Raw genomic sequence first — 17,557 nt, 5'->3', positions numbered from 1 at the left:
ACATTTAAAAATACTACCTGGATCAGTTTTACCTGGACTGTCTCCCTCATAGAAAGACAAGGTTCCCGCCTTTTGTCCCAAGCCTACAAGCCTCCACTGAGAGATCACATCCCACTCCCAGGACCTTGGCAATGCTCTGCATCAACACACTGAACGGATGCAGGACCCAAGATGGCAATAACAGGATTTACCTGAATTGGAGCCTCTCTTCCTTAGGCTAGGCTTCAACTCAAATAAACTGATACATCAGACATAAACCTATTGTCACTCAAGACAGCCTTATATCTTCCTGAAGATGCCTCCTGGACTCCCCCCTGCACTACTCGAAATTGGCAGCTGCCATTATGACAATCAAGAAAGAGGAGCAGCAAATAGCAAAAGAAGCTGCCCCAAGGAGTGTCAAGCCACTGGCTACTACTGCTTGAGATCAAGAGCCAGCAAGTAAATGAAACGCCTACACAGGCTGAGTCATGCTGATTTACATGCTAAGAACCAATCTACCGAGCTGGCTCAGGACCACTGCACATGCTGCCCCATCTGCCTAAGTGACTGCCTAGTGAAGAGCTGACTCTCATCTGTCAGGTCTCTTTTTACCTTTTAAAGAATTTCTCTGATCACCACTATTCTCTCTCAGCAACTGGTCTGTTTCCTTCGTAACACTTACCACAATTTGTAATTATTTGTTTGCATGTTTTCTTATTTTATATCTATCTCTACCACTAGACTCAAGTGCCATGAGAGCAAAAATCAGTTTTCTCCTAGTCACTATTCTAATTTTAGTGACCAGCATAGCATCTGGCCCATAACAGGCCTGCAACAGCACCTAGCACAGCATCTAACCCTAAGAAACTTGACTTTCTTTGGAGGAGAAAAGGGACTTCTCCATATACTTAGCATGGGAAGCAATATGCTACAATGGAAACAGTACAAGTTGGAGATGTAAAATTAGATCTTCAGCTCCATTGCTTGGCCTAGCTAAACCATCTTTGACAACCTAGTTTGTAACCAGAAGCCCCAATTTTCTCAACTTAAAATGATGACAATAACACTTCCCTTACATAAACACCGATTCTCTAGGAAACTGCAGATATTCAATAAGAGACATTTATTAATAGTTCTTAGAATGATCATATCTTTCCATCTACTAAGAAGTCTTCAATGAATGAGACTATAACAGAAATGAGTTAAGTCAAAGTCTTATAAATGTGGCAATATCAAAAATATTGTATTTATAAAGATAAGCTATATTTTCAAATCTTTTTTGTATGTTTTTTCAGTAAGACTACAGAATTCCTAAACCTATGTAAATAGATGTTTAAAGAAAACTAAATCTATGATGAAGTATTTTTTTTTCATACCATCAGGTACTAACCTACATCAAAACACATAATATTCTTTTTCAGACCATGCTGTTTAAAGTCACCAAAAACTTTCAGATATACAAGAAGAAAAGGTAAGCTCAGTATTTCATTGTGCTGTTTTTAAACTAAACTTTTAGTATCAGTGAAAGGATAAAGGTCTTAATAACAAAAATTAAGGACTTAGGGACGCTTTTTAATTTTGGAAAGGAAAATTGTCACAAGTCACTTTCCAAAGATTAAGAATTGTAATGCTTTTATAAAGGTTAAACAGCAATTATACAAATACAATAATTCATACATAAAGATACTGATATCAATACTTTTTTTTGCCCCTGTCCAAATATAATTTTTGCCTTGCTGCTAAATAGTCACAGTCCTTCCTTACTGGAATGATTGGTTTACCCTTAACTCCACAGGACTTAAACTATCAGTCTTTTAAGAAGCTTTGACAGGTTTTGACTATATAACCTGCTGAGCTCCCAGCACCCAAGGGAGGGTCCTGGTTGCAAATTTAACTTCTGATATAGCTGACCACTAATACTGGCTCCACAGATAATGGATTTCAATAACCACCACCCACAGGTTAACACTTTGAGTAGTATCCATAATACTGCTTTAATTAAGTTAATACATGAAGGTCACAGTTTGGTAGAAAGTTTTATTAAATTTGGCAGTGCTTACAATAAAAAAAAAAACCCAGCAAGAAAGAACTGTGTATAGGAACTCTATAAATTTGCCTGTTGATATAATCCAGTCTGCTCATGGATTTATACTGCATTTCAATTTATTTTCTAAAAGGAATTCAATTTATTAGTTCCATTTCCCCAAAATGTGTACATTTCTAGCATTTCTAACTGGTCGTTTCACAACAGATGGCTCTAACCATGCTGGGCACAGAATGGGTATACCTGCCACAAACAGGCCACCCACTAGGGCAAAGGCAATTCCTACCACCACCACGCCCACCCCCTGATTTTGGTGGAAAAGAATGATGCTTTGATTTGTCTTGTGTCTAATGATTAGCTTCATGTGTTACATATTAATGTCTTTCTGAAATAATGAAGTTATTTTTTCATCCTGAAAAATAAAGATATATAAAAGTTGTTTTGGAACTTAAACTCTTCATGCAGTAGAAACTAAGACAAAGAGTATTTGCAACACGTGAAAAGGCAAAACAAACAAAAGTTTAAATGAATCTGAAATTAAAGGTTCACTTTAAAGTGTTAAAAAGAAAATGAGATAATGTATTTTAACACACAAATCACATAGTCAGTGGGGTTGATACATTTTTCTATTTTTATATGTAGTATTAGGTAATTTGAGGTTATTTTGCAGAGAAGCAAAAAATGGTGGTTGAATTTATACATATTGAATTCAGCCATAATTGTATTTTTTAAATACACAACCTGACAGGCACTATGGTAGATAATAATGTATCAGCATGGGAGCCATTTAATATACTTCTTGATTAACTCATTGCCTGTCCACTTCACACACAGACACGCTTACATGTCATAATCGTCATAATTCCCATCATCCCCACTGCTAACACTCAAGCTCCTTGATTAGTGCATAACTCCCAAACGAGCCATTGCTAATGCTAAATAATTCTCTTCAGCCTCCTGCTACTATTCTGCAGGATCTCCAATTAAATATAATGTCCCTGATGAGCCATATTAATGTGAACAAATTCCTACCAGGGAATCCTAACCTATTCCATTTTCCCAAAAAATATGTAGAGAAAGTAATTTAGTCAAGACAAAGATAATCAAAACAGTTTAAACTGATATAGTACAATGTATCTGCAAAATATCTTTTTTCAAAGACAATAAAAGAAAAAGGATGGGAAAAGTAATGTCTAAACATCTTAAATGATTCCTTCTGAATAATCTGTTCTTCATTGAAAAGGCTAGTGTTTTAAATATGCATACGTAGATACACTGTATTCTTAATCCAAAAAGGTTACTGAAAGCTAAGTTTTAAGAAAAGTGAGCATTACCAAGTTTTAGAGTATGCCATTCAAAAACCCTTTAATTACCTAATTATCAGAACTCCAAGGTCCATAATCATATTAATGAAACCAATTCTTTCCTTCCCATTAAATGCAGTATTACAGTCACTATCAGAGGCTTTGCCATGGAACTCTATGTTGCCGATAAGAAAACTTCATCCTGAACCATGAAAACTAGAAGCATTTTTGCAAGAATGAATTAAGAATCCTATAGATTTTCTATTGCGATCTAAAAGACTGGGAAGGTTTCTGAACTAATTAAGACCAACCAGGAAACGTGGACTATGATGGCCATTATCTTAAAATATTCTGCACTAGTGAAACAACAGAAGAAAACAGTAGATACACCATCTCAACTACACACATACATATGACAAAAGGGCATCTGATTTCTCAGTTACCATCCCCAAAAAGGTTTACAAATCTGACTCTGGTCACTGATTCCTATCTGAAGATTAATAATGACACTAGCTGCAAATAAGTCCATTAAAAGATTTTGTAAAAAAAAAAAAAATTTTTTTTATTAAGAACTTTAACTCTCTTCCAAAGAAAGGTTGCAAAATATCCTGAAAAGTAAATGAAGTAAATAGAAAAGGTAAATGCTTGAGGTTTTGACACTTAAATTGCTTTCAACTCTTGATGTTTACATAGGACAAAAGATATTCAAACAAAAATGCTAACAGATCTAAGTTTATTAAAAGATATATATATATATAAATATATAAAAAGATATAAAACATTCTAACCAATCCATAACATTTTTAAAAGGTTTTCTCTAACTTCTTTTACATCTTAGCCTGCACTGATATATTCCATCTCCATTTACCTGATCATTACCCTCCAGTTTGTTCAGCTGGAACCAACATACACTAATTACACAGACATCACGAAGTCCTATTTGTCCCCAGTACCTCCCCAGACAGCAGGGAAATAACACCAAGGGTAGGCAAGCTAAGTGATGATTCCCCCCACCTTGCTGTCAATCATCCCAGAGCGCTCACAGGGGCACCCCACTCAATCTCATTACCGAATCCTAAGGGTAGGACTACAACACTCACCAGGAGCCACAGTTCAAACAGCAGGCTGCCTGGCCAACATGTGCGTCATAACAACTCCTTCCCTGATTTTAGATTTTGGTATTAATGCAATAAATATCAGGTATTTCTCATTTAAATCCAACGTTACAATACACAGACAAAGCAACAAAGTATCAGTAAGTTCAATTTAGGAATCTAGATAGGAAATACAGTCAAAGGCTGAAGTTCAGAGTCATTTAATCCCATTTAAAAACAAAAACTCACATCCCTAACTTCATGTTTAAAACAAATATAACAATATTTTGTGGTTTCTTAGGGGAAGGTTTAGTAAGTCTTTTCACCTGAAAACATACATACATAGATAATTACCATAAAAGTAAATTAAATTATCTAACATGCATTTTGAGAAGTACAAACAATCTCTAAACTCTCATAATTATTTGTTCCCACTATTCACCAAACTAATGAAGCAAGATCTGACTTCCCATTTAAAAAGTCTTGGTCACCAAAACTATCAGACAGTTCTCATTACTTACTATTTCTTAACTTCTCTGGGGCTACCTCAAATCATAGCACATTAGGCATAAAACCCTACAATACACTTCTGCCTTTTATGTTAATATTATATTAATAAGGTCCTCAAACAAATAAAATCTCACACATCAGCCCTCTACCTAAAATTGAATGAATTTATTCCATAAATCTGTGTCTTCTGGCTCCAAAATTTTATGTAATGGTCCTAATAATTTCTACTTTATAAGGTACTACATTTTTTTTTTTTTTTTGGCTACACCACATGGCATGAGGGATCTTAGTTCCCTAACCAAGGACTGAATTCACACTCCCTACAGAGGAAGTTTGAAGTCTTAACTCTTGGACTGCCAGGGAGTCCCCAATATTTTTTAATATCTGTTAGTGCGGACACTACTGAAGCGACTTAGCAGCAGCAGCAGTCTTTATCTTGGAGAAGGAAGTGGCAACCCACTCCAGTATTCTTGCCTGGAGAATTCCGTGCACAGAGGAGTCTGGTGGGCTGCTGTCCATGGGGTCGCACAGAGTTGGACACAACTCAAGCAACTTAGCAGCTGCAGCAGCAGCAGTACAGTTACCTCTTTGATTTTCCTCAAAATTTCCTAGGCGATTCTTGCATATTTTTTGTCAATTCCCCTTCCCCATTACATGATTACATTTATTAGGATTTAATACAAAAACGCAGATTTAGAAATAAGTAGCATTTACAATATTGTTTCCCCATAAAAAAAGAAGTCCTCATATAAGTCATACAAATTCACATGTTAAAGTGTTTTATCTTCAGCACTATTTCTATGAGGTTAAATTTTTTTAAAGTTGTATTTCTACCTTGTTAATGTTTAGGAAAGCTATAGATATTTGTATTTATTTTTTTAACTATCATAGAGGCTTTCCTCACTGTTTCTAAAGAGTTATTCAGTTGCCAGTGTAACTGGAAACTCAGTACTATCTTATCATTTGTGCCTTTCCTGTCCACCATTTTATAACTCTTGCCTAAAACTGAAACTCCAGTACTTTGGCCACCTCATGTGAAGAGCTGACTCATTGGAAAAGACTCTGATGCTGGGAGGGATTGGGGGCAGGAGGAGAAGGGGACGACAGAGGATGAGATGGCTGGATGACATCACCGACTCGATGGACATGAGTTTGAGTGAACTCCGGGAGATGGTGATGGACAAGGAGGCCCGGCATGCTGCGATTCACAGGGTCACAAAAAGTCGGACACAACTGAGCGACTGAACTGAACTGAACTGCACTGCCAAGTACTTCCTGGATGCTATTAAATATCAGTGGTGATAGTAAATGTATGGGTCTTCATCGATGAAAATGCTTCCTATAAGGTATGACTTAATTTTTATTTTGGGATGGAAGTAGTTATCTGATCCTGTCTTACTAAGGATTTTACAAGAGGAAGACTGCATTTCTTTTAAATGACATTTAGGCGTCTATCGATGCTTTTGAACTGTGGTGCTGGAGAAGACTCTTGAGAGTCCCTTGGACTGCCAGGAGCTCCCACCAGTCCATCCTAAAGGAGATCAGTCCTGGGTATTCATTGGAGGGACTGATGTTGAAACTCCAATACTATGGCCACCTGATGCGGAGACCTGACTCATTTGAAAAGACCGTGATGCTGGGAAAGATTGAGGGCAGGAGGAGAAGGGGACGATAGAGGATGAGATGGTTGGATGGCATCACTGACTCAATGGACATGGGTTTGGGTGGACTCCAGGAGTTGGTGATGGACAGGGAGGCCTGGCATGCTGTGGTTCAGGGGGTCGCCAAGAGTCGGACACGACTGAGCGACTGAACTGAACTGAAGGCTTCTATCAAGGCGATCATACAGTTTTCCTCCACTAACCTATTAGTATATTCAATTAATAGTGTCTAATATTGAAACCATATTGAAATGTCATGAATACACTCTGCATGACTGCAGCATTTTATTTAAATAAATTTTATTCTAGTTTCTATTACTTAGGATTTTTCTAACAATATGTATGTCATTTCATTTTCTGCTTACTATCTTTGTCCAGATTTTGATTTCCCAGTGACTAGGCTGGTTTCAGAAAAGAGAAATAAAAATCTCTTTTTCTTTCTCTAAGTCTAGAGCAATATAAATAGTGTCAAAATTTCCTGCTTCCTGAAAATTGCAAAGATTCCTTGTGACAGTCTCTAGGCCTGGACACTCAGAGTTCTTTAATCATTTTCTACCTTACTTTTCTACCTTAGCGTTTTCAAGCACAGGGTTGTGGGCCTATACTTGTCACCAATTTTATAAACTGAGCAAAACAAAATACTCAGTAATTTAAAGGCTTTCAAAAGTATGTTAAACTCCACTTTCAATAATGTATTAAACCACCAGGCAATTAGCCAAGAGAGATGACTTAAATATCTTTATGAACCAACCAGTCCTAAAGACAACTACAGAACACTCCACCCAGCAACAGCAGAATATAATCTTAAACTCACGTGGAACGTTCTCCAGAATAGTTCATATGCTAGTCCATAAAACAAACATTAAAAACTTTTAAAGGATAGAAAAAGAAAAAATACATTCTCTGACAAAAGCTAAAGGAAATTAGAAATCAGTGACAAAGAAATTTGCGAAACTCATAACTATGTGAATTAAACAAAATTCCTAAATAATAAGTGGTTCAAAGAAAAAATCACCAGGGCAACCAGAAAATACAAGGCAACCAGGAATAATAATGAAAATACAAAATGTCAAAACATGGGACGCAGCTTAAACAACACGAGAAAGCTGTATGGTGAGACCGCTATATTAAAAAGACCTCAAAACAACCTAGTCTTCTACCTTAAGAAATTTTTTTAAAAGAGCAAACTAAATCCAGAGCAAGCAGAAGGAAGGAAGCAAAAACTAATGTAAATATAAATGAAGTAGAGAGTTTAAAAGGAGAGAAATCAATGAAACCAAAAGTTGGTTCTTTGAAAGATCAATAAAACTGAAAATCTTCAGTTAAATTGACCAAGGAAAAAAATGGAAAAACTCAAATAACTAAAATTTCAAAGGGCTTCTCTGGTGGCTCAGATGGGAAAGAATCCACCTGCAATTCGGGAGACCTGGGTTCAATCCCTGGATTGGAAAGATCCCCTGGAGAAGGGCATGGCAAACCCTGTCCAATATTCTTGCCTGGAGAAACCCCATGGACAGAGGAGCCTGGCAGGCTACAATCCATGGGGTTGCAAAGAAACAACACAGGAATAGAAGAGACATTACCACTGGCCTTACAGAAATAAAAACAATAAAGAAATACTATAAACAATTATTTAACAATAAACTAGATAACTTAGGATGAAATGTCTTCCCTAGAAGGAAATAAACTATAGAATTAACTCAAGAAGAAATAGGAAATCAAGAGACTGAATTAGTCATCAAAAAACTACTCACAGGGACTTCCCTGGTAGTCTAGTGGCCAAGACACCATCCTCCCAATACAGGGGGCCCAGATTTGATCCCTGGTCATGGTACTAAATCCCACATGCCACAACTAAGAGTTTGCAAGCCACAACCAAGGATCTCACATGTTACAATAGACTGACGATCCCGTGAGCTGCAACTAAGGCTGCCGCAGGCAAATAAATAAACTTTTCTTAATGTTAAAAAAAAATAGCAACTACCCACAGAGAAAACCTCGGATCTAGATGGCTTCACTGGTGAGTTCCACCAAACATTAAAGGAATAATTAATAACAACTCACAAACTTCCAGAACAACGGAAGAGGAGGAAACACATCCCATAGTATAACATGAAGCCAGAATAACTCTGATATCAAAACAAAGACATCAAATGAAAAGTATAGACTAGTATCTCTTACAAATATGGATGAAAAATCCTCTACAAAATACCAGCAAACTGACTGCAGCAATATATACAAAGGACTATATACATTGTGGCCAAGTGTGATTTATCCCAGGAATGTAAGGCTAAACATCCAAAAATTAATTAATTAATATAATATACCACTTCCCTGGTGGTTCAGATGGTAAAGCATCTGCCTACAATGCGGGAGACCTGGGTTCAATCCCTGGGTCGAGAAGATCTCCTGGAGAAGGAAATGGCAATCCACTCCAGTATTCTGGCCTGGAAAATCCCATGGACGGAGGAGCCTGGTAGGCTACAGTCCATGGGGTCACAAAGAGTCGGACATGATCTGAGTGACATCACTTCACCACATCAATGGAATAAAGGATAAAAACCACATTATCATCTTGGTAGACACAGTGAATGCATTTGACCAAATCAAACACCCAATCATGATAAAAACTCAACAAGCTAGCAGGGCACTTCCTCAACCTAATAGTGGAAATTGATGAAAATCCCAGAGCCTAAATCAAACTTAGTTATGGAATACTGAATGTTTTGTTCCTCATTTTAGGGGGAAAATAGAGTACCTGCTCTCATCACTACTTTTCAATAATTCTGAAAATTAAGGCTAGGGAAATTCGGCAAGACTATAAAATAAAAAGCACCCAGTTAGAAAAGAAAGACGTAAATCTCTCTCTCTTTATACATGACAGGATCTTCTAGACAGAATCCTGAGAAATCTATTTTTTTAACTATTAGAAATAATAAGGAAGTTCAGCAAAGTTGCAGGACCCAAATCACTATATGAAAATTAACTGTATTCCTATATACCTGCAACTAAAATAAAAACTGAAATTAAGAAACTGCAATTCTAGGGAATTCCCTGACTGTCCAGGGGTTACAATTCTGCACTCCCAATATAGGGGGGCACGGGTTCAATCTAGGGAACTAAGATCCTGCAAGGCATGCAGTGCAACCAATAAAAAGAGAGAGAAAAGAAGAAGAAATAGCACTTCTAACAGATCAGAAGTAATACTAAAATACTTAGGAATAAATAGAGCAAAGTAAGTGAAAATCACTCTCTGAAAACTATAAACTGTTGAAAGAGATTAAAGCCATGTGAACAACATCAGATGGAATGTCCATGCTCACATACAGGACTTTAAAATGTTAAGATAAAGATACTTCCTCAAATTGATCCACAGATAACACACAATGCCTATCAAAACACCAGCAGGATACAGTGTCCCACTAGGACCATTTTCCGCTCATAAACCATTCTCCACAAATCTTTTCAAAGGGTAATAGGGGCCTGGAGAATGACAGAAAAGACAATTCACGACTTGATAAGAGGCTTAACCCCTATTTTGCTCTCTGGTCCTGATCATTTGCCACTGGAGTTTACACTGTGTTGACTCTCGCCTCATCCCTGGAGGCGGTTGCACTAACCTCACCAGTACTTACGAATTGTTCTCCTGGGCGATGCCTGCCTCTGAGACTGCTCTGGGTCAGTCTTCTCAAAGAAAGCAAGAGACTGTTTTCAACAGAGGAGCAGGATAGCATACTATTTTAAGATAGTCCAGTAACAAGCAGACGAGACAGAAAACCCACAAACCCTCCCTAGAAGCACCTAAAAATTCTAGATTAAATATAACAAATTTCCTCTAAATGAACAGGCTGGCTTACAAGAAACCACAAGCAATCCCTAGGAATCAAAAACAAAGAAGCAGCTAAACGTCAGACAGTATCCACTAGAACCAACATCACTAATCTTGGAGAATGTAAGCGGGGATCTGGGTAAACTAGAAAACTTGAGTTTTAAACTCTCAGAGACAGGAACCACGTGTGAGCTAAAGATTTGAAGGAAAACTACGTAAGGCCTTGCTGCTCAAAGATTATATCCTCAGTGAAGGGGGGGGGGGGTCAGGGGGTGGGGGGATGAATAAATAATCTACTAAGTAGGGAGTAGACAAATACTATCAGCTGTGCTTCAAGGTTAAGGAAAAAGTCTCCTCAGGAAATTAGAAATCATGAGCCTATGGAACAGAAGAATGGGTGTGTGTGTGTGTGTGCGTGCGTGCGTGTGTGCATGCGCACACGTGTGTAGTTTCATCTTCTTTTGCCCATCCTAATAATTCAGCAGCCTTCATGCCAAGAAACGAATATAAAAATCAGTCAGTGACACCCTGGAGTGATCGGCAGAAGCCAACAGAATAACCACCCAACAGGATTACATCTACAACCCAAACCACACAGAATTCAACATTAAAGATAACAAATATGGTATCACAAGACAAATCTACATGTGTGAGGAAATAATCCATTGAGAGAGAACAGTCAGAAATAGAAACAGGTATGCAGGAACTTGAAATAATATGATAGAAACATTAAAACTAAGTTAGGATATAACTAAGACATGGAATGACTCAGATACGCCAAGAAAAAACACAAAACAAAAATCAGGCAGGGAATTCCCTGGTGGTCCAGTGGTTAGGAAATGAAGCATGCAAGATTCTTTCACTCCAAGTAATATTCAAAATGCTGACCTCTTGAAAATAAATACTGAAATATATATAATACATCTGAATAGCATGCCTTGTTCATAATATCAACATTGTAAACCTGGCTAGATATGGTTAGATATGATGCTAACCTTTGGGATCAAGTGTTAAAAAAGCAAAATATGCTGTTAGAGGAATTCACGTCTTTGTCTTTCTTGAGACTGAAGCAGAAACCAAGCAGCGGATGTGGCCTTACTGCCAAGGCTTAAATCAAGCTCTGAGCATTCTAACTATCATGATTATTATCCTGTTTTTACTTATAATATCTTTCTAGAAACCGACTTACAGAAGGTCATATTAAGAGGAAGTTTTGACTTGAGCAGGCATTGCTTGCTTCCCATTGGGAAGCCTGGCAACTCTTATTCTAAACTATGAATCATAATCTTTGGTTTAAAAAAAAAAAAAGCAGCTAAAAGTTTTTAAAATATAAAACCTACCACCTCTGCTTCAGGAAGGATAAATGTCAAAGATTTAAAACTCACACCAACTCTTTTGAAAGCAGTTTTGCCAAAGTTTAGGAAGTGTCCACAAAGCTAGGAACAAAGTACTCAAAGAACATGAGTGAACAAAGTACTCATGTTCATTGAGGTAACAGCTTACAGAAGCAGACTACCCTGGAACATCAATATTGAAACATAAATAAATAGGAAAAAATGAAAATATAAGTAATTTTGGACTATCCGTGTCAACAGTCACCTCCAGGACAACACAGCATAGAGAATTAACTATTCTATGATATGAAAAAGAAAATTATAAGTGAAAGGTTGCTGTTACGCTTGAAATAAAAACAGTGACTATCCACAATTCAGACACTCTTCTCTCTCAATTTATCTATGAATGGAAACATGGCCTGAGCTGGATACACTGAAAATAAAAACATGATGAAAAGAGTGTCCCAATTAAAATTAAATTAAAATTTTTTAAAATGAGAAGAGTGAATTTCAAATCTACTACAAGCTTGATGAAAACACAAGCTTTTTTCTGGAGGAGTTTACTATTGGTAAATGCCTTACTTTATTAATCAAGAATGACATTAAAGCCACAGTTTTCTCACTCTTTCATGAATATTTTGTAGATATAAACTAATCAAACTATCAGTTAAAACAAATTATTAGTAAAGAAGCCAGAAATGAATAGTCAAAAAAAAAATCAAACGATACGTATGCAAAACAAGTTTTAATTGCTTCATTTAATTATTTTAAGCAAAAGATAAATATTTTAAATATAGGGGCCAAAAAAGGAAGACAAGACAAAATGAAAGCTAGTGGAAGGGATGGAATTCCAGTTGAGCTGTTTCAAATCCTAAAAGATGATGCTGTGAAAGTGCTGCACTCAATATGCCAGCAAATTTGGAATACTCAGCAGTGGCCACAGGACTGGAAAAGGTCAGTTTTCATTCCAATCCCAAAAAAAAGGCAATGCCAAAGAATGCTCTAACTACTGCACAATTCCACTCATCTCACACACTAATAAAAGTAATGCTCAAAATTCTCCAACACAGGCTTCAGCAATACGTGAACCATGAACTTCTAGATATTCAAGCTGGTTTTAGAAAAGGCAGAGGAACCAGAGATCAAATTCCCAACATCCACTGGATCATGGAAAAAGCAAGAGAGTTCCAGAAAAACATCTACTTCTGCTTTATTGACTATGCCAAAGCCTTTGACTGTATGGATCACAATAAACTGTGGAAAATTCTGAAAGAGATGGGAATACCAGACCACCTGACCTGCCCCTTGAGAAACCGGTATGCAGGTCAGGAAGCAACAGTTAGAACTGGACATGGAACAACAGACTGGTTCCAAATAGGAAAAGGAGTATGTCAAGGCTGTATATTGTCACCCTGCTTATGTAACTTCTATGCAGAGTACATCATGAGAAACGCTGGCCTGGAGGAAGCACAAAGTGGGATCAAGATTGCCGGGAGAAATATCAATAACCTCAGATATGCAGATGACACCACCCTTATGGCAGAAAGTGAAGAAGAACTAAAGAGCCTCTTGATGAAAGTGAAAGAGTAGCGTGAAAAAGTTAGCTTAAAGCTCAACATTCAGAAAACGAAGATCATAGCATCCAGTCCCATCACTTCATGGCAAATAGATGGGGAAACAGTGGAAACAGTGGCTGACTTTATTTTTCTATGCTCCAAAATCACTGAAGCCATGAAATTAAGACACTTACTCCTTGGAAGGAAAGTTATGACCAACCCAGACAGCATATTAAAAGGCAAAGACATTACTTTGCCAACAAAGGTCTGTCTAGTCAAGGCTATGGTTTTTCCAGTGGTGGTGTATGGATGTGAGAGTTGGACTATAAAGAAAGCGGAGCACCAAACAATTGACGCTTTTGAACTGTGGTGTTGAAGAAGACTCTTGAGAGTCCCTTTGACTGCAAGAAGATCCAACCAGTCCATCCTAAAGGAAATCAGTCCTGGGTGTTCACTGGAAGGACTGATGCTGAAGATGAAACTCCAGTACTTTGGCCACCTCATGCGAAGAGTTGACTCATTGGAAAAGACCCTATTGATGGAAAGGATTGAGGGCAGGAGAACGGGATGACAGAGGATGAAATGGCTGGATGGCATCACCGACTCAATGGACATGGGTTTGGGTAAACTCTGGCGTTTGGTGATGGACAGGAAGGCCTGGCGTGCTGCAGTTCATGGGGTCGCAAAGAGTCAGACATGACTGAGCAACTGAACTGAACTTCTGAATAAACTTTTAAAATCACAAAGACTGAAAAGGCTCTGCATTAAACTACTATACAATAAAAGCTGACATTACCAATAGGTCCTGTTATCAAAAGTAGCATGAAAGAGTTGAAAAATAGTAACTTACCAAAGTACAACTACTTACATTTCATTCCATACAGTCCCAATAATTTATATACTTTCCCCACGGGACTTTTTCTCCTCATTCATAGTCTACTACTGCTACAAATGCCTGCTGTGATAAAAAATCTCCAATAACATTAGTTATCATTCATCACTTTATGCTATACCTTCTTTTGCTCATGTCCAATCAGCATTAGTCTTCCATATTTTTTAATCGAACTTTCAGCTGAGCACAGTACAGCATTTAGGAAGGTCAAACAGTTAGAGCATCCCCTTAGTGGCAAGGAGTAACCCTGTGGGGAAATGTGTTCCCATAAGGCAGCACTGCATAAACATTTCATTAATAGCTAGCTCTTTTAACTTTCTCATGCTCTGCCTAAATGTATTTGGCGACCAGAATCCCTCTACAAACTATTTATTCTAGTCTAACACCAGTGTTCTTGCCTGGAGAATTTCAGGGATTGCGGAGCCTGGTGGGCGGCCACCTATGGGGTCGCACAGAGTCGGACACAACTGAAGCGACTTAGCCGCAGCAGCAGCAGCAGCCAGCTTTTAAAGCCTCGAAAATAAAATAGTTAAGACACATATTGAAGACATTATGAGGCTTCCATTTTGCTTAATACAAGAATCAGTTCAGTTCAGTTCAGTCGCTCAGTCGTGTCTGACTCTTTGCGACCCCATGAATCACAGCACGCCAGGCCTCCCTGTTCGTCACCATCTCCCGGAGTTCACTCAGACTCACGTCCATCTAGTCCGTGATGCCATCCAGCCATCTCATCCTCACTCGTCCCCTTCTTCTCCTGCCCCCAATCCCTCCCAGCATCAGGGTCTTTTCCAATGAGTCAACTCTTCCCATGAGGAGGCCAAAGTACTGGAGCTTCAGCTTTAGCATCATTCCTTCCAAAGAAATCCCAGGGTTGATCTCCTTCAGAATGGACTGGTTGGATCTCCTTGCAGTCCAAGGGACTCTCAAGAGTCTTCTCCAACACCACAGTTCAAAAGCATCAATTCTTCGGCGCTCAGCCTGCTTCACAGTCCAACTCTCACATCCATACATGACCACAGGAAAAACCATAGCCTTGACTAGACGGACCTTAGTCAGCAAAGTAATGTCTCTGCTTTTGAACATGCTATCTAGGCTGGTCATAACTTTTCTTCCAAGGAGTAAGCGTCTTTGAATTTCATGGCTGCAGTCACCCTCTGCAGTGATTTTGGAGCCCCAAAAAATAAAGTCTGACACTGTTTCTACTGTTTCCCCATCTATTTCCCATGAAGTGATGGGACCGGATGCCATGATCTTCGTTTTCTGAATGTTGAGCCTTAAGCTAACTTTTTCGCTCTCCTCTTTCACTTTCATCAAGAGGCTTTTTAGCTCCTCTTCACTTTCTGCCATAAGGGTGGTGTCATCTGCATATCTGAGATTATTGCTATTTCTCCCAGCAATCTTGATTCCAGCTTGTGTTTCTTCCAGTCCAGCATTTCTCATGATGTCCTCTGCATAGAAGTTAAATAAGCAGGGTGACAATATACAGCCTTGACGTACTCCTTTTCCTATTTGGAACCAGTCTTTTGTTCCATGTCCAGTTCTAACTGTTGCTTCCTGACCTGCATACCGGTTTCTCAAGGGGCAGGTCAGGTGGTCTGGTATTCCCATCTCTTTCAGAATTTTCCACAGTTTATTGTGATCCATACAGTCAAAGGCTTTGGCATAGTCAATAAAGCAGAAATAGATGTTTTTCTGGAACTCTCTTGCTTTTTCCATGATCCAGCGGATGTTGGCAATTTGATCTCTGGTTCCTCTGCCTTTTCTAAAACCAGCTTGAACATAGGTATTTTTTAAATTGTGTACCTTTTCAAGCCAACAACAACAAAACCCTCCATCTTTCACTTTTTTCTATTTGATCCAAAATAAGATCCTAACTCAAATAAAGCAAATATACTTACAGAACTAGCATCGACATCACTGTGGATGGCAACCGTCTTAATGCCCATCTTCTTGCAAGTTTTAATAACCTATATTAAAATACATTAATGTTATCTTAATAGTAATTCATGTTTAAAGGGATTTAATAGTAAAATTCACAGAGTAAAATGGAAAATAAGATTAAAATTCCACTCACCCGACATGCAATTTCTCCTCTATTAGCAATAAGAATTTTATCAAAAGTCTAAAGAGAGGAAAACACATAAGAAACTGTTAACTCTCACTATGAGACCAGAAAACATCAAGCTTTGTTTGCCACAGTTACCACTGGGCATAATCCTAACAAGCACTACTTCCTACATGGTATTAGATACTATGCACATGTTCACTTACAACCAGGCTACTACTAAACTCATCGGGCAGGATTTGGCCTTACAATTACCTTTTAAAAAAGTATCAGTTGATGAGGTTCAATAATTCATAAAGGAACTACATTTCTTGCCAAAAGATAATCTTCAAATGAGATTTCAGAAAATGAAAAACTTTAGTTAAAATTGCTTGAGAGTTTACTTGTTTTCTAAATTCAGAGAAATTCTAAATGTTATGTTTCTCAAAGTCAAGTCTGATATAATTTATATTCCATCTCTTTGGGATTGGGGCATAGCATTAAGTGATATTTTCAACAACTCAGAACAGATAAACTAGTCATGCTTTTACCCAAAGAGTTCCAGACCACGCAGGTTATGCTATTTGAGTATAACGCTGAGTTAATGCTATTGAGTATAAATGTTGAGTATAACATTAAGTATAATGTTAAGTTTGAATAACCACATTTTGAAACAGCTAAGGCCACATAATAGAAAAAGATGTTCCATTTTGTGTAGGGTGAGACACCTAAATTCTAAGCCCAACTTTGCCATTAATGACCTGTTTCACTCTAAGTAAATCAGTCTCTAAGGACTGCAATCTCTCGATTTTCACATAAATAAACTGATATAGCATTCTACTGGGAAACTATTTAACAAAGTTCTCTCCTGACTCTAGAACTGAACAAGCTACTCTTTTTAAAGAAATGCACACGAACAATTTTAAGTAACATGGATGCTATACATTAGTACACAGTGATTGCTGGGTTAGTGAACTGTTGCATGTTAAATGGACCCTTTTTTGAAGTTTTAGTCATATTTCTATAAGAAAAGTTAAAGGTATATATGATCTTAAAAGTTCTCTTAAATAACTTAAAGTAATATGTTAACCTGAGAGCAAATTACAGAATCTCAGAACTGCAAAAGGCCTTTAAAGTCTTGACTGAATCTTTATACCACACATGGGCTATCCTACCCAACTGAGACAAGCCTCCACCTGGGCCCAAAAAAATACCCTAATCCCACCTACGGCTTGGAGATATAAAATCGTGTGCGTGCGTGCGTGCGTGCGTGCGTGCGTGCATTGAGTCACTTTAGTCGTGTCCAA

At 37.9% G+C, this 17,557-nt stretch overlaps 1 protein-coding gene across 1 annotated transcript in view; it reads right to left on the bottom strand.

Moving 5' to 3' along the window:
- PCCA (propionyl-CoA carboxylase subunit alpha) overlaps window positions 1-17,557 on the bottom strand; it is a 381,652-nt gene that overhangs the window by 343,533 nt on the left and 20,562 nt on the right. Inside the window, exons 3-4 of the mRNA XM_052649967.1 lie at window positions 16,281-16,328; window positions 16,105-16,173 (exon numbers count right to left, since the gene is read on the bottom strand). Coding sequence (XP_052505927.1) covers window positions 16,105-16,173; window positions 16,281-16,328 — 117 coding nt within the window. The remainder of the gene's footprint in view (window positions 1-16,104; window positions 16,174-16,280; window positions 16,329-17,557) is intronic.

The sequence above is a fragment of the Budorcas taxicolor genome, chromosome 12 (genome assembly GCF_023091745.1).
Source record: "Budorcas taxicolor isolate Tak-1 chromosome 12, Takin1.1, whole genome shotgun sequence".
Classification (NCBI taxonomy): domain Eukaryota; kingdom Metazoa; phylum Chordata; class Mammalia; order Artiodactyla; family Bovidae; genus Budorcas; species Budorcas taxicolor.
Note: the sequence above shows the minus strand (reverse complement) of the source record. Positions and strands in the feature narration are given on the sequence as shown.